Source organism: Alligator sinensis, unplaced genomic scaffold, assembly GCF_000455745.1.
Source record: "Alligator sinensis unplaced genomic scaffold, ASM45574v1 scaffold402_1, whole genome shotgun sequence".
NCBI classification, from domain to species: Eukaryota; Metazoa; Chordata; order Crocodylia; family Alligatoridae; genus Alligator; species Alligator sinensis.
This window is the reverse complement of record NW_005842089.1, coordinates 2,336,591-2,353,800: the sequence shown is the minus strand read 5'-3', so window position 1 is coordinate 2,353,800 and position 17,210 is coordinate 2,336,591. Positions and strand designations below refer to the sequence as shown.

General features: G+C 49.1%; 1 protein-coding gene and 1 long non-coding RNA gene across 4 annotated transcripts in view; both read left to right on the top strand.

The window, feature by feature from the left end:
- The window catches only part of SDK1 (sidekick cell adhesion molecule 1), a 163,217-nt gene extending 161,136 nt beyond the window's left edge, over positions 1-2,081 (top strand). The window contains exon 32 of the mRNA XM_025204581.1: positions 1,607-2,081. Coding sequence (XP_025060366.1) covers positions 1,607-1,879 — 273 coding nt within the window. The 3' untranslated portion in view covers positions 1,880-2,081. The remainder of the gene's footprint in view (positions 1-1,606) is intronic.
- A 10,531-nt stretch (positions 2,082-12,612) lies between these two features.
- LOC112550367 lies at positions 12,613-16,707 on the top strand. Of its 3 annotated transcripts, none has more exons than XR_003094160.1 (4): positions 12,613-13,131; positions 13,433-13,500; positions 13,964-14,033; positions 14,784-16,707. It is a non-coding gene; the product is annotated as an uncharacterized LOC112550367 (long non-coding RNA). The 3 variants fall into 3 exon arrangements; XR_003094161.1 differs by having other exon boundaries at positions 13,903-14,033; XR_003094159.1 differs by lacking the exon at positions 13,964-14,033.
- The last annotated feature ends 503 nt before the right edge of the window (positions 16,708-17,210 follow it).

The window sequence follows — 17,210 nt, the reverse complement described above, 5'->3', positions numbered from 1 at the left end:
ATATATATATATATATATATATATATATGCATTCAGCTAAGCTTCATTTTGCTCTTACGAGATCTACAAACCAATGAAGATTCTTTCTTCTGGATAATAGCAGCACCGCTTCAGCAGCGGGCTGACCCACAAAGCTTATGGGAGCTCCCCAAGGAGCTTCAAGTGTCCATCTAGCTGATGGTGAGTGCACAGACTCCGTGTGACATGAGCCTTTCCTGGGAAGCATTTCACCACTGTTTCAGTGCCTCACTGTTGCCTTGATAAACACTGAACAGTTAATTTGCCTAAAACCGTGGGTATCTGTACACGTGCTCCAGGGTGAGAGGGCAGGGGTCAGGCGTTTTAATTAGAACAGCCACTCTAATTAAAGCACCGCAGCGTCATGTGTACTAAGCATCCCACATTTCAAAATGGCCACGAGGGTTGCTCATTTGATCAGCTTTAGTTAAATCGCCCTCCGCGACCATGTTGAAATCTAGGATGCTTAATACATGTGACAGTGAGGCACACTGGCGCGCTCTAGCAAGAACACCCCAGTCGAGTCTGCTCCGACGTGTTCTACTTAGAACGCATCAGAGCACGTGTATAGGCGCCCAATAGGTTTGCATTGATTTTACTTCCTGCCTACCAGAATGAGATAGAGACAGAAAACTTCTCATCGTTTTACCTGCCTTGAAACTGAAATACCTGAGTAAGTGATTGCAACTTTGCCTCGCACTGCAATATCTCTGCCTTCTTTTGCATCTCCTCCTGAAATGAACCTAGTTACTTTTACAGCAATGATCCTCAGTGAATCAGAACAGATTTTCTAGTATCTTCTACTGCAAGTGGCCATTAGGGGGAAGGACTTCCACTCTGATTGCACTAAACTGTGTTAACTCAGGACCAGGTCTATTTGTACTGTGCTGCATTTAGCCTGCAGACCTATAAATATTCATCTTGTATCAGTTGGTGGTGCTGTCAGAGCACCATAGGGCTAGAAGAGGCCTCAGGAGGTCATCTAGTCCAGTGGTTCCCAAACTTTATAGACCGCGGACCGGCAAACTGTGGTCCAGCATACTTCAGTCTGGGACCAGCATACTTCAGTCTGGCATGACTAGCATGCTGTGGACGGGCAGACAACCCTTTTTTGTATCCAGTCTGCAGTATGCCGATCACTTCTGGTCCGGCAGCCAACCCTTTGTGGCCCACTGCCAATCTAGCCCAACCTTTTGCTCAAGGCAGGATCGTCCCTGTCTAAACCTTCCTAGGTAAGTGTTGGTCTGACCTGCTCTTAAAAACTTGCAAAGACGGAGACTCCGCGGTCTTTCCAGGGAATCTCTTCCAAAGCTTGACCACTCTCATAGTGAGGAAATTCTTCTAGATACCCAACCTAAATTTCCCCTCCTGCAATATAAGACCATTTGCTCCTTGTCCTGTCCCTTGTGGCCACAAAAAATAGTCTTCTCCACGTGCCATATAATCACCCTTCAGGTATTTGGAGGCTGTTATCAACACCCGCCCTCCCCAACCTGCACCCTCCTCTCCTCCAGACTAAATAATCCTAGTTCTGTTGTATCTTCTCTCTTAGACAAGGAAGCTAACGGTTGTGTCTCTCGTGCCGCAGGCCACTGACTCCGATTATGAAGATGAGTTGCCAAAGCACTCCTTTGTGAACCACTACATGAGCGACCCTACCTACTACAATTCGTGGAAGCGGCAGCAAAAGGGTGTGAAACACCCGGCGTCCTACAGGTACGAGGAGTGTGCGGCCAGTGAGACAGAACCCTATTTCCAGACTGTCATCACAACACAGAGCTCAGGAGGGGTGTACACCCCCACAGGACAGCCCGCTCCTGGCTCACGGACTCCAGTGACAGGGTTCTCCTCCTTTGTGTGACACCGCGAGGGAGGAAACAGCACAGCCGAAACTCCTGCGGGGATCGGGACGACCCATCACAGTGACTGTGTGTGACCGGTGCCGTGGCCTGTGGGTAAATTTCTCTATCAGGGTAGAGCGGAAGTGAACGTGAATGAGTCTATTTTTTCTGAAGACAATCAACTCTTACAACGCGGAGCTGAACTAGCCGAACTTTTGTTTTAAAAAAAAAAAAAAAAAAATTGCGAAAAGTGACAGTTTTAATCACATGTGAATAGTAGGGGTTTTTTTAACTGCTTTTTGTAACTCTGCTTTACGAAGCAGCTCCCATGTTCTTCTTTTTTCTTTCCTCCCCCCACCCTATTCCCTTCCAAACAAGAAGGTGAATTCCATGGATGCCGTGAGTGACTTTGTGATGTGAGCGGACGAGAAAACACCCCCAAACCTCCCCAGTTTCTCTCCCATCAGGGTTGAGTAGGAATGTGAAAAAGGGAACATTTTTTTCGCATAAAAAAGATGGGAAAATTCTCCGCCCCGTTGCTCATTGCCATTCCACCTCCACTTCAGGAGTACCCGTTGATTAGCTTAGTCTCAGTGGTGTCGCTACTCCTGCCCGTAGGCTCACGACTGGTGTTTTCGATAATGAATATATCTTACTGCTTTCTTATCCTGGTCAGATTGGGCTCGTTGCATTCCTCGGATAGTCTCACTCCAGAGCTGCTGTCAGTGGAGATGGTTTGAAAAAGCTGGAGATGGCATTGGCTGAAGCAGCTGGGAAGTTACTCTGACGCGGGGTCAGTTTGTTGTTGATATTGTAAATTGTTAAAAATAAGGAAAAGCAACAAGAGGGGAAAGCATTCGAACGTAGGATCCAGTGGTTGCAGTTAATGAGCTGGAATCTAGGATCTGATGCTTGCAATTAATGAGCTGGAGAACCTGCTAATGGATTAATTGGATTGTGATTATCACAGCAGTCCTACCCTATCAATAAAGCTCAGCCCCCCCCCGCCGCCCCCAGCCCGGCTGCTCAGACAGGATTCTGCGGTGCTGCACACTGATCCGTGCCCTTAGCTGGGTTTCTTTGAATTTTATCTGCTCTCTTTTTTTAAAACAAACAAACAAAACCCTTTTTAATGCAAAGGCCGATCACACTGAGGGGGTGAGTTTTGGTGTCCACAGGTGCCTTCTACTGATTGCTCAGCTTTGTACATGAGAGAAGCAGCCAGACATCTCCTGAATAAAGTGAAGCAGGTTTTCAGGCGCTAGGGTTGTGAACTCCCTTGTGCACACGCGGAGGCCCACTGTGCGTGCGGCGGCGGTTCTTAGAAAGCAGCGGGGTTTTCTTTGGGTTTTTTCCAGTCTATTTGGTGCTGCCCCTTTTTTTTGGACCCACGGAGCTGCAGCCAGCTCCTTCTCCCCACCCCCAAGGCCTCTTGCGGGTTTTTTTGGCAAGTTGTTTTGCTCAAGTGGAAGCTGTCAGTGATTTAAAGAATCCCAGTCCAGCCTTTGGACTTGGCAACGCTCCCGTCTTTTAGTCGTTCCTGCTCAGGGGGGTTGGAAAGGTTATGCTGGAGCAGCTGTTTGCAGCACGGCCGCTCTCCAGCGGTTCCCCTTGCAGAGGCCTGAGGAACACCCATGAAACTTGGCACCTCTCGCACCCCTCCAGGCAGGTAGGGCACAGCCTTATCTTTGTTATCGGCGCTGTCTGGCCCTCTCCTTGTAGCAAAGGCATGCAACAGCTGTAGCATTGGTATCGCTGCTTCCTGCCAATGGCCGTCCAGGGAGGTGTGAAAGGAAAGTAGGGATTGTTACAGCCGGTGCTTGCCAGTGCCCTTCAGGGCGGGTTCGAAGCAGACCTGGCACGAGCACGGCTGACTAGGTGCGGTGCATCCACAACCCTTCAGTGCCTCCTCCAGGCAGGCAGCCTGAGCACAGCTTGTACCCTCCGGGCTCGGCCGCTTTCCGTGCACACGCTGTGCGGCCTCGGTGCTGGATTCACGTTCCTGTCCAAACCCCCCAGGGAAGAGAGAGATTGCAAACCAAAAACTCCACCGAAGGCTTTTGAAACCGAGATCATTCTCCGCAATTCCTTGGATGGGAAGCGTCTTGAAGAGGCAGGGGCTCAGGCGTGCCCCTTGGGAGAAAGGAGCCTTCCCCCAACTGCACGGGTTGCTCCAAGGAGCAGGGCTTGAACTTACTGTGAAGATGAATGTAGAAGCAGAGAACATGGCGAGATACCACTGCCTTTCTGTGCACTTTGACTGTTCTCTTAAGCCATATGGACATTGCTTTAATTAATGAACTGAAAAGAATTTATTTGCAATTTATTATTTTGGGTTGTTTTTTCTTTTTAGGGAAAATGACATATGTGAGCTTTTATTGGGTTGTTTCTTTGGTTTTGGGTTTTTTTGGTTTTGTTTTTTGGTCTTGTTATTTCCTGTGTGAGATTATGCCTTTTTAGCTATTTTCTTTCCTACAGAATTGTTTATACAGTGTAGCTGCCCTGGCAGTTGAATCCACTGTTGGAATTTTAATGCAGCAGCTCTGAGGATAAAGTTACTGGAAGCATGTCTCAAGGCCCTTCTGGGTAGATCTGTGGCTTGGAAGGGCTCCGATTCAACCACGGGGAAAGCTTCCTCCCAAAGCCATGCCCGAGGAACGCAGGTGCGCCCGTCGCTGAAGCCGCCGTCACTCTGAACACGAGCCCCGAGAGAGCCCTTCGGGGGGTGCTGCTGGCCCCGTGTGTCCCAACTTCCATGCCTAAGGATGCAAGATAAGGGGAATGGACTGCATGGCCACCAAAAAAAAAGCACAAACAGGAGTACAGGTGAAAGGAAGGGGACGCGCGGGGAAGGGAATTCTTCCCTCTTCTTGGGGATTTCTGCCGCAGGAATTGCCAGGAATTCTAGCGAGTTGGCTGAGGTCCCGAACGGGCTGTCTGACAGCTCTCGTCTTCTCTTTGCCTCCCAAATAAAAGTGTCAAATGTGATTCTTTTAGGTACTTTCTGTTCCGTTCTACGCTCCCCGGTCACATAGCCGTCACATTGCTTTTTCTTCTGTTTTGCATGCACATGTATTTAGTTGACTGTATCCACTGAGTGGAAGCACATAGCATTGGCTATCCAATCCCTAATGAAATGGAAAAGCTGTGTATCACCCCCCCCCCGGCCCAAACCATGCGTGAGATTTAAATACACGTTGAAGCTCTGTGTTGCATTGGTTGCCGTTAGCATGCTGTATTTATAAAATATAATTAAGAGTTGGGTTTTCTTTACTCGAGAATAAGGTAAATTGTTATAATCTGGCAAGAAGCACCCAGTCAGTTAACAAGAGAGCCCTGTTTCAGAGCTGTAATCTTTGGGAATCATAACTTCGAGATATGACTTTTAAAGTGTTAGCTGTCATGTTTCACTCCCTCTACCCATCACACCCACCTTGTTCCCATCTTGCTGTTTAGAAGAGCTGAACAGTCTTGAAAATCAAAGCTTCCATTTAAAAACATCTGCCTAGGACTTTTTTTCTTCTTTTTCTTTTCTCCCTAGTGGATCTATTTGAGAAACAAAAACAGGATCATTACCGAGTCCATAGACGAGCACAAAGGGATATTTCATAGAGGAGCTTAATAGAAGCACGTTCCCCTTTGATGTCCTTCAAATATATCCAGGCTCACACAGTGAGACAGTACAGAAAACTATCCACCCACCTCAAGACCCAGACGCACCATGAAGCACTCAGTTAACGTTGTCACCAAAACCCACCGACATCCTCAGACCTAAATCTCAAGTTAGCCGTTTCATTCATTAGCTTTGTTGCAAAAAGGCACAAATGAATAAATCCCCTTGGAGCCTTGTTTTGGGATAATTTTGTATACTTCTAAATGTATATTTTCTTAACCTCGGATTCTGTTTCATAAGCGGTGCTGGCCCCTGCCAAGCCCCAGACGTCATCCCACTGTCTTGAAATCCTCCATGGTTTCTGTCGATTATCCATGCTGTGCTGTGCTGCAGAATTAAGGGAGAGACGGAAGAGGGCACTGTTTCACTTTAATCAATGCCAGCCTCTTGCTTTTTTTCCTTCCTGGCCAGCAGTTGCCAGGTGGAAACACCTTGCCGAACAGCCTGTGGGGAGGGACTGGAGGGTATATGTGATTGGGACCGGGTGAAAAGTTTCATCAACATTTGCTAAATCCAGGTTGCAATCCTGCTTCTGGGAGCAGTTGCTGCCACCTAGGACAAGAAGGAATATTTTTTTAAAAGGCACCTGGGTCTTTGCCCAAGGAGAACTGTGTTTGGCCCTTCCCTGAGTGTTAAAATACAAGCCTGTAACATTTTCCAGGTTGGCTGAGCTCTAATTTGCTTCCAGACTCCCAGGTGATCATCAAAAGCTGCAGCAGTGTCAGGTCAGAGAGAGAAAATCTGCCTTTGGTTCCTTACGCGAAGGTGTAATTTATTATTCTCATCATTGTAACCCAGTGGATTTCTTGAGGGAAGCACAAGGCGCTCCAATATGTTCTTTGGGGTGGAAGCAGAAGTAGCGTTTTATACATCCACTTCAGCCATTTGCTCTTTAGAAATCTTAGTCTGGAACGTGCACTCTGATTTCAGAAAAGGAATGTAATCATGATATGAAAAAAACCCCAAACCTTTGAAAGGCCCACTAGAAATCAGCTAAGTCCCAAAAACCAGAGAGAGAACATGATTGCAAACCCTGCTTGCTTTCTGAGCTCTCCACCGTAGATAGCAAACAACGCATTATGTGCATTACCGGCTAATCTTGGGTGGAGAAAGGCCATTAAGGAATTCCAGATTCTGGAAAGGCACTTTGTGTTGTGGCTGGAATTGCCTTCGGACCTCAGTTTATGCCAGCTTCATGCTAAACGCGTCGCGTGTTCCCAAGACGGGTCTTTTTGCATCAGAGACATCGTTGGTTGGATCAAAGACGTAGTAATGTAACTGGAGATCACTTGAGGAGCAGTCATGCTGCTGCTCTGTCGACCCCACACCCCATATGGGGTTTCCCTCTACTGGTAGCAGAAAGCACCAGTAAACACACTATGGGACAGACAGGGAGGAATCAATTGATTCGGATGGGAAGAGCTTCCATGGACACATCTGGGTAAGGAGTGATTCACACCTTCTCCAAAGTGCCACGGGCACATTTTAGTAATTCCTTGAGGTTAGCCACGATTGCCGGGAGACTCGTGGTTTTCAGTTCACATCTGCTGGGTTGTTGACTAGCCTCTCGGGTGTCACCGCAGTTGGGAGACATCAAAGGCAACCTCCACGTGTGCCCGCTTCTCTTAGTACCGGTCTGGAACGGAGACTGTCTAGTCATGGTGGCTTGCGAATGGGGGGAATGGAAAGTTTGCACTAGTAGTATCATAACCGTATGTGTTAACTCGTTGAATAGTGGGCAGTGCCGTGATCCATATGTGGTTCTCAGGTGCCGGAAAGGTGCAGGAAAACCGTACATCAAGTTTGTACCCAAGCACTTGCTCCTTTTCAAATGGAAATCTAGTCATTTGATGTGTCTGCTGTCAGTCTAGGAGGTAGAACCAATGTTGCACACCTAGTTTTGAGAATTACTCGTCAGTGTACCACAGTAATTGGGTCATTGCTTTTACTCTGGGGTTTTCTAGAGGGTTTGTTTTGGGGTCTTGTTTTGATGGGCTGGGGTTGGGGTTTTTTTTGGTTTTTATTCTTTGTTCCACACCTGTTGTTAGCCTCACCCTCACCACTCTACTATTTTGTATGAAAAAGTTACTTCTTCTTTTGCAAACTTGCCTCTGATTAAAAGAATCCTTTTTGAACGTCTGTATCCTTGGTACATTTATTTGGCGGGGAAGGTGGGGGAAGGATTTACTCGCAAGCTTCCTGTTATTTTTGGCTTTGAGAAATTTCTCGGTGCCGTGCCAATGCACTTTTCATTTAACAGCTCAGGACACTGAAAATGTAACATGGGCTAAAACTCCAAGCTGTCAGTTCTGGCCTGTAAAACCTTACAAGCCCCTGCTGCTTCTCAGTGAAAACGATGCTGTCAGTAGTTTACACCCAAAATCTGATCAGTCTTCCCTTTTTTGTTGTTCTTCTCTCGTTTCCTCCACTTTCTTAATAGGGGGGAGCTGAAGCCCAAATGGCCCCCATATTGTGCGCTTCTGTCCCCTTGCAGATCATGCACATCGTGCCTCTGCAGGCTTGAAGCAGAAGCTAATCTATGCTTGGAAGTGTGCTTAGATTGCGGACGCACGTGCCAGCTCCCAGTCTGATGTAAATCAGTGCAGCTCCACTGATGTCAGTGGTGTCATGTTCCTTTACACCAGCTGGTGACCTGGAGTCAGTGGGGCTCCACTGATCGTCACCAGCTGAGGATCTGGCCCGCACATATAAATAAACTGGGCTCGTGTTGGCTACAGCTGTGTTTGGGAACATGGAAGATAAATGTCCGTGTCCACCAGATGGAAAAAAAAGAGTCAGACGGTTAAGGAAAGGGCTCTTACTTCCCAGCTTTCCAAAAGGGATGTTATAAATAGTGCAACGTTGCATACATACAGCCAACCCTTTGCAGCTGGTAGCTTATAATAGCCCAGAGGTATCAATGCACCCATTTTGAAGATGAAAATCCTTCCTCTGCAGAAGACAGTGAGCCAGACGCCAATCTACAAAACTGCCACCAAATGCAGAAATGCTTTTCTTTTTCCTGGGGTCAAGTTGGCCTCAAAGCATTATCATCCTCCTGTGTTCAGCCTTCGCCGGCTGCAGCGTACGTTCCCCCGGCACATGCTGGGGCGTTTAAGAGCAGAGCACGGATGTAAACCCGGCGGTGCTCGGGAAAGCTGCCACCACCTTTGTAGGCTAAACAGCGGTGTCTAAAAAGGACTGGCTGCCTGCCCCGCTCTGCGAACAGCCCAGGCAATGACTCGACTGAATCAAGAAATCTGTGTGTTGATGATTGACTCTTTTTACCCGTATTAATCTCATTTGCTTTCTCCTTTTCACACAAGGTTTCTCCTCGGTGGTTAGTGGTTTTTTTCTTTCTCTCTTCTCTAATGTCTCCTCTTTTGAACTTTGTTGCTGAGATTAACTTTCCTGTTGGTTTTCTTTTGGATGTTTTTCTCCTTGCCTTCATCAACCAGTTATTATCATGGCCCCCACCTATTCCTGCTTTCCCCTCCCTAGCATGAGACCAGGCGAAACTTCATTTAAGTGCATGGTTATGTTCGCTCTCCTGCCCACGGACAGGCTCCAAGAACAGGCATCCTCCTTGCTGCCAGTCTAGTTTGGATCGGAGGTGCGTGGTCATTATTAGCCAAGCAAAGCAGGAAAGAATGACTCATCCTGAGCAACAGTCATATGCCGGCTAGTAAAACAAAGCTACGGTCTCTTTACCTGGTGTTTAGGGGGTGTGTACGCTTCAGTTATGAGGTTTGACTTCCGGATGGGCAGGCAGATCCAAGATGGACTTAATCCAGCTGGCTTGAGCAATAGTAGCATAGACACCTGCATGGGAACTGGGTGTTTAGTTGGCTGAACTCCATGCCACTGTGTCTTCAACGCTATTGCTACCCAAGTCTGCTTAGATGGAGGCAAGGCTACATATGCCAACCCAGCCACCACTCCGTCACCCTCAGTCTGCTTGTCAGGTCCCAGAGATCCCTGCCTACCCCACTCCCCTCTTCGGCTCTCAGTTCAGTACAATCAAATGCTTTTCTGGACCAGTGTGGTTCCTGTCTGGTGTTGCAAAAGCAAACGTTTCTGTCCCTCTCCACAAGAAGCAGCCCCTAATTTCATGTGGGCTGTTGGCACGTGTAGGACATAGTGCAGTGAAAGGCTAGCATGCACATTGTGGTGAATTGGAAAGCCTGGGCCAGCAAAACGAGATGCTGCAGCTGTAATTGCTTTACAAGGAGGAGGAAGGTGGGGAATGCTATCTCGGGGTCTGCATAAGGAATAAGGGTGGTGTGGGTGCACGCAGTTGTCAACACCAGCATTTCTTCCCCCATGGATGGATGAGATGGGGCTACAGCTATGCCTGTTCGGGAGGCAAGGTCTCTGCTTTGGAGAGGGCAGCTCTGCGCATCTGTGCTGGACACAGGTTTAAGGAGAAACTCAAAAGGAACATGGGAAAAGGTTGACTTCAGCCAAGGGGGTCTCTGATGGCCAGGGAAGGAGGCCAAGTGATATCTGTGAGAGACAGTGGGTGATGGTGAAGAAGCCAGTCTACTGGGACAGAAATCTAGCGGGTGGGAGTGAAGAGGTGGTACGAAACAAGAAAGCAATGTTGTATGGGCTGTGGCTCGGGGCAGAAGGCAGCCTCGTAGGGGAGAGACAGACTAAAAAGAGAAATCGCTGAAAGTAGGTTTGTCTTCCCTCGCTGAACAAGGAAGTGGGCGCACAGCGTCTGCATGCAAGTATCTGAACTCTTGCAGAAAGGTTTCAGAATGACATTGCGTGCTCGCCCAATTCAGCCAAATTGCGTATCCAAGAAGTTTGGTTCCCATGCACGGAGAAGTTAAGAAAGCGCCAGCTTGTACGAGTGGGAGAATGAGGGCATGTTTCAGAAGAGGAAGCAGCCGGCATACAGCCCATGATCTCACCAAAAGGTATTTCCCCACATCGTGCAGCAGCCTGAGAAGCGTTGCAGCATTTAGGAACTGTCCGATGCCTATGGCTTTTACCTCATGACGGGATCTCATGCCAAATAGAAGATACTGCCCAAGGCAATGGTAGTGAAAGAACTGTGTCCTCTCCTTTCCTCGTGATCCTAGATACACTGATGCCACACCTACACCAGGCGTTAGCTGCTTGTGCCGTATCTAGACAAATTAGGTATTAGGTCAGTCATATGATGGGCAGGGCATGCCCGTCCAGAAACTGCAGAGATCACTTGACACAGCCGCACTGCAATGTGGAAGAATTAATATTCTCGTTTTACTGCTGGGGAAGCTGAGGCACGGAGCAGACTCACCTGAACTAACCTGGCGTGTCTGCGACAAAGCCGGCCTAGCCCTTCTGCCGGGCTGTGGAGGGCAGTAACGGGCCAGGATCAAATGTCCGGATTGCACACACACGCTCTCTCTCAGCTTGAGCCCGCAGCCCAGAAACCTGGAGAAATGCATTTTACCTGGGTGTCCCAAAGTGAAAAAACTGCCCCGCTCAACAAGCAATAGTCAATTATAACAGGGTTCGTTAAAGGGGGACAGGAACGAGCGCACAATCTTAAAGGAAACCCTAGCTGTTCGGTTGTCACTGAAACCAGAAACTATTAATGATTACTGCGTTCAGCCCTTGCACAGGGTCAGCTTGGTGACTAGTAAGGTAAGTGTTGCTGCTTCCCCAAAATCTCCCGTCTCCTTGGGATGGCACCATTAATCTCTTGAAGAAGGATGCTAGTCCTGCAGCACGGACTCGCGCTCCGTTACAGAGCAAACCCATGGGAGCTCTCGTACCTCGCCCGGCTGCTGGGAAGCGAGACTCGTTATTCACTGACCAGTTATTATCGTGGCCCCCATCTATTTCTGCTTTCCCTTCCCTAGCATGAGACCAAGCAAAACTTTATTTAAGTGCATGGTTATGTTCGTTCTCCTGCCCACAGACAGGCTCCAAGAACAGGGATCCTCCTTGCTGCCAGTTGTGCTTGGATCGGAGGTGTTGGGGAGCTCCAGGTGCCGGATAGGGACATCCACCCCCCCGGAGATATCCACCATTCCTCACTGCCAGGGTCTCTGCTCTGCTACCCCTCCCTCTGCACCACTGCTGGGGACCGCTGCTCCTTGCTGCCATGGGGGTGGCCTCTGCTCCTCTTGAAGTTGCTCATACAACCCCCTCGCCCCCTTACTCTTAGATCCTGAGCTCTGTGTCAGGCTCTTACCGAAAAAGAGTTGGGTGGCAGGTCTCTGCCTGAACCTGTTACAGGGACTTGCATCTCCAGGTACTTCTCCCTTAGCGAATTGATGGCAGCTGCTGCAATATCATCTGGCACCTGCCCCATCTTGCCCCCGCCCCAAGAGGAGAAAGAAGGGACCCAGTCAGCCTGCAGGACCTGCAGAGGTGGCAGCGTCCCTGGGAAGGCACCTCCAAGGACTGCCCTTCAGTGGAGGCCGAGTGTCTGTCTTTGACGTCTTGTTAGGGGCTCTTTGGAAGTGAGTTGGGTTTGTTGGGGGGAAAGGAAGGATTAGGTGTGTTTTGTGCTGGGAGAAGGGCAGACCTGCAGTTCTGTATGAGCTTGGAGGGGGCTTTAGGGGAGGATGGGGTGGGAAAAGGTTTCTTATATCTGGGTGCAAGTGGCAGCTGGGAGGCATGGCTGGGACTGGCAGGAGGGTTTCCTTATGGGAGGGAGGCAGTGGTTGGAAAGAGGGGGGAGCTGGGGTGTTACTTGGGGAGTCCTGTGTGTGGGCTCAGCCTTTTGGATAAGGAGGAATGCATCAGAAAAAAATAAAAGGAATGAATAATATGAAAAGAGACAGCTCTGGCAGGAGCCCCCATGTCGGTCACTCACTCGAAGTGTGAGGGCCACTGCACTGCAGACCTCTGCACAGGGAGCGCTGCTCCCTCGGTGGCCTTTGCCCAGTTTCTCAGGGCATTTGCACTTTATGCACTCGACTAATTGGAAAGGGAGGCCTGTGCACACAACAACCCGGTTCGCTGGCCCTTTACATCTGAACATGTTTACTCCCAAATGGTGAAACAGGTACAAACTGCCCCAAACCAAGCAAACACACATACCAAGGAGGAGGAGGAGGCAGATAAGGGATAGGATACACGATGTTTATTGCAGCAAAACACGTGGAAGATAAGCAGGGTCAGGCTGGGAGCCCGAGCAGCCTCGCTGTTATTGCTGTGCGTGCTCGTTCTCGGTATGTAGCAAAAGCAAGTGCACCTTTCTCCAGAAACAGTGCAGTGAATTGTCCTTGGGCTTTTCTCAGCTCCTTCTGGGGTCGTATTTCCAGTGATGCCAAAGGTCGATGAGTGCTTTATTCTGACTTTAATAGGGCTGGTGCAGTGGGCTGCCCGCAGTGGGCAAACCCATTGTCTTAGCTTCATCTCCATCCACCTGAGCATTGGGGGGGAAGGAGAAAACACCACGGGGACCTTTTATTCTTTCAGCCAAGGTGTAGACGATTAACTTGGAATAATGGGTGAGAATGGGCAACGCACCACCTGGTGCAAACAGCAGGATGCGTTTGCAGCCTGATCAGCTCAACCGTGGCATCCTCTCCCCAAAGACGCAATGAACCTTATGATTTATGACATCAGAAGCAGCACAGGAGAAAGCAGGTAAGACCAGAAAATGAGCCCGTCGTAGTCTGGAAGAAGTCGGGTCATCCTATATCTGGATGGACTAGTACCAGATCTGACAGACAGATGGGAGCTCATTCCTTAGTATAGGGGTGGGCAAAATGCGGCCCGGGGGCCGGATGCGACCCACCAGGCCACTCTATCCGGCCTGTGGGGTTCCTAAAAAATTTAGAAAATTAATATATACCTGCCCTGGGCTGCCTGTCATGCGGCCCTCAATGGCTTGCCGAAACTCAGTAAGCAGCCCCCTGCCCAAAATAATTGGCCGCACCTGCCTTAGTCCATACAGGTGCTGCTGCAGCATGAAAAAAATGAGTGAAGAAAGGCAATGCTGTTTATGCTTCAATGGTAAGAAAGAGTTAAATCAACCTATCCATACCCAAGTGCAGTTGCTATGGCAAATTCTCCCCTTCAAGGCTGAGTGAGCCGCTCCGGCCCCCCTGCCTTGTGCTTCTCAGATGGCCCAAGCCTGCACATGCCCGGCGCTCGAGCAGGCATGTCATGCTGATTACCGTGATAAATACACTGGAATAACAGCAACCCTAAGACGCGGCGTCACGCACCTGTGTCATCACTCTTTGACCAGTTTGGATATTATACCCTGCGCAAAGGACACCAAAGTGCAAGGCCCAGCATCTGCTGTCCTCCAGGGGCGTTGTTCCAGAGTTCGATGGACTCGGCTCTGGCCTTTACTCTTCTCAAACACTTGGCTGACTCCTGTGATTTTACTGCGAGTCTTGCCCTCTGCAGGGATTTTCTGGAATGAAGCCACTCTGGTCCTGAGATGACCTTGTCTTTCTTATCAAATAAGAGTGCGGAAAGCAAAGCCTGAAAACGCGTGACCCCTGGAAGGCTTAGATCATAAACACTAGAAAGCAAATGTAAGGAACCTGCTTGATTTAATTGTTCATGGGTTTTAAATTGAACACCTGCTTTTTTGTGAGCCAGAGCTAGGATTTTGGAAAACGTTGGCAGTAACTGAGGGGAATATAACCACTCCATCTGCTCCCAGGTTCTGGAGTGCAATGGGGACTTTGTAGAAGAGTGGGTGGGAAGTTTGCAAAGAGAAAGCCACCGGTTATTCTGCAATACAAAATGCAGTCAGGGGATCAAGAGGCTACTGGGCCTGTCCCTCCATTTGTTCCAAGGTGGCAAAATAATTGCCCAGCTGTAGGCAAGCCAGCTCAGATGGAGCAGCTGGAACAGACTGTCCCTGGAGGTGGCATTTGATTGCAGGTGGAGCGCACTAAAAGGGACCCAGAACTGCCACCTTTCTGTTTCTCCACAAAAACACTACACTTACATTGCAGTTTTTTTTTTCCTTCCCATGACCTATAATTCTCTGTCCTCAATAGGAAATAATAGAGTAGTGAAGTGGAAATGGTTTTAAGCTGTTGGCATGTCAGGAGCGGAGGGGTTAGGGAATTAATAGAAGTGTTTTGTTGCTTAGGCAGAATAGCATATGGCATCACTTTGCAAAAGTCTCCAGAATAGCTGGGCATACAAGGGGTTTGGTCCTGGGACCAATATAGAGGAGGGCAGAAGTGAATGCCAACCTGCCCACCTGGCAACGTGATTCCTAAGGGAACCCTTTGGAGGAAGTTATGCATTTCCTGTTTTTTTCCAACCAGGGCCTACAAGAGGGTGAGGTCAAGAGCAAATGAAGCTCATAAAGTTAACTGCCCGTGTTTCAATACCTGGAAGGCAAAGAACATTGCAAGGACTTAATTAAAGATGGGTCAATCCACAGATTCAGTGTCGATGCTTTACCATGTCAGAAGGTATGCTTTCAGCCGGAGGAGGTGGTTCCTTGCTGCTGCAGGATTTTCTCAAAGGGTGACAGAAATTGGGACGCTTGGGTCCACATCACTGATGTCTTTCATTGCTCAAGAAGTGGGATGAGGAGCACAGGGCAATTCCTTCCACTGGTCACATTTTAGCCGACACTCCCCAGTCAGGCAGGCGTGTTCCCCACACGCGCTGTGTTCAGTCTTGATTTCTAGTACTAGGTAAGAGTAATAGTCAAATAGCTGACTTTTCCCCTCCTTGGAGGACGGGAGGGTTTTGCTTTTCTCTGCTGTGCACCTCCCTAATTTTGCAGGAGTTTTGAAATGCAAGTATCAGTCAAGTAGTAAGAGTTCACTAGCTGCCTGCTGTTCGTTGGGTCTTGAGTCTGCCTACAACACAGTAACAACCATAATCAGTGGTCACCATCAAGGGTCTTCCTACGCCTAGTGGCCCCTCAGGCTAGCTTGGATAAGGCACACCGCTTTCTGTAGCCAACAGCAAGCAAGAAAGCAATGCAGGTAACATCATATCCAGACACCTTTGACTCCTTGTCTTGAATCACGAGGGGCACCACTTATAGCTGGGTTGGCTAGGAGCAGCCTTTGGCATGAATCTGGAGTGGGGCTTGAACTCATGTCTGTGGACCTGTAGCGACACACCTTGTTTCTGATCCATTTTTGAATCAACATATTGTGGGAACATTTGGGCAGCTCTCCCACCGTGTCTCAGCAGGAGATAGTGTGCCCTGCAGAGATGAATGCCAAGCAGCACCGGCAGCATGTAAGGCAGTGCTCTCTGGGACATCCAAGGCACAGAGCGAGGAAGGCCAGCCAAAACCATCTGACGCACAGTTGGGCGGGAGTGCTGTCCAGCCTGCAAATTAGCTATAGCGAACTGGTTATCTGTTGAACCCAGTGCCTGCTGGGAGAATCGCTTTTTGTTGCTGGAGGAGCTACAAGGGCTCCTTGCAGACATCGGACGTGCTACTTACTGGCGGGGAGGGTAGGAGTCCTGGTGGGCCTTTGCCTTGAGTGCTGTCTGGACCTGGGATGTGTTGGTCTGGCATGGACATGGAAGCTGAGGTCTCAAGCTGAGCCATGCTCGCTCCCTGAGCTGCTGAAATAGTGCAGTGCCGCTAGTCAAGCCTCACTTGCACCTCTTTATGAGGACTCGACTCCTAGGGTTTGCTTTCTTGTTAAACAGAGAAGGGTCTGGCAGCATCTGTAAAATGTCACGGTGATCGTGCTGTTGGAAAAACTGAGTGACCACTTCTGCAGTGGCTCGTGGCATCGGGGAAGGGGACTCCTTTTGTCCATAGTGCGAGACAGTTAACCCCCAAGACACCGCTTCGTGAGCAAGTCGCCTGCACTCTTTCATATCTGACAGTGCATGCTGCTCCCCAAACAGACAAGCTTGTAACCAGCTCGGTGCAAGACTCATTGCCCGGGGTGAATGGCTTTCTCAGAGGCATATCCTGTAAAATAGCTTATTATCTGAAATAGCAGATAATGCACCGGCTTTGTGAGGCGGGGATGAAATTGGAAGGAGTGTTAATGGCAGGTCAGCAGAGCCCAGAGTGAAAAGAAGGCTGTGGTTTGTAAAGAGTCCTGAGCGCCAGAAGCCAGGTTTCTATTTGTTCCTGGCAAAGGGACGAGCTTTACAGTGCAGAGCACTCCTGGAGTACGCACGCTAGCTCTTGTGAAACTGCTGACACCCTGCCCTGCTGTTTAACTTCTGCATTAAAAAAAAGAATAAACTTGCTGTTTGTTGCTGTCATGTTGCATCACAAGTGTTTTATTCCACACGCACCGCAGTGGAAAGTCAAGCCAGGGCATTGGTTAATCAGTAGCAAAGCATCAGAAAGGCTTCCTGTTGTTGTCGTGGTTCGTGGCAGCAGGCCTCCATGGCTGTGGCTTTTGCCTTCGCGGCAGAAGATAAGTTCTTCAGGAGCGTGGACTTTGCTTCCTTGCGTGCCAGAGCAGTGCTAACTTAGTTCACGGCTCAGCCCTATCACAATACAAACATCCCACGGTGCGTTATCAGACACACCCTCCCTGCTCCTGGTCTCGCTCAGTAGTATGGCCAGTCCTAGGCTTCCCTTTTCCCCTCCAGAAGTGAGCTGGCAAGTAATCGCACCACGGCCTTCCCTGGAATTCACCCTAACCCTGTAACCCTGGCCTAGTTATGTAGGTCAGTCCCCTACTAATTACAAAAGACCCTCTTCTGCCTCTTTCTAGTTTCCATCCCATGCCACCATCCTAATCACACTA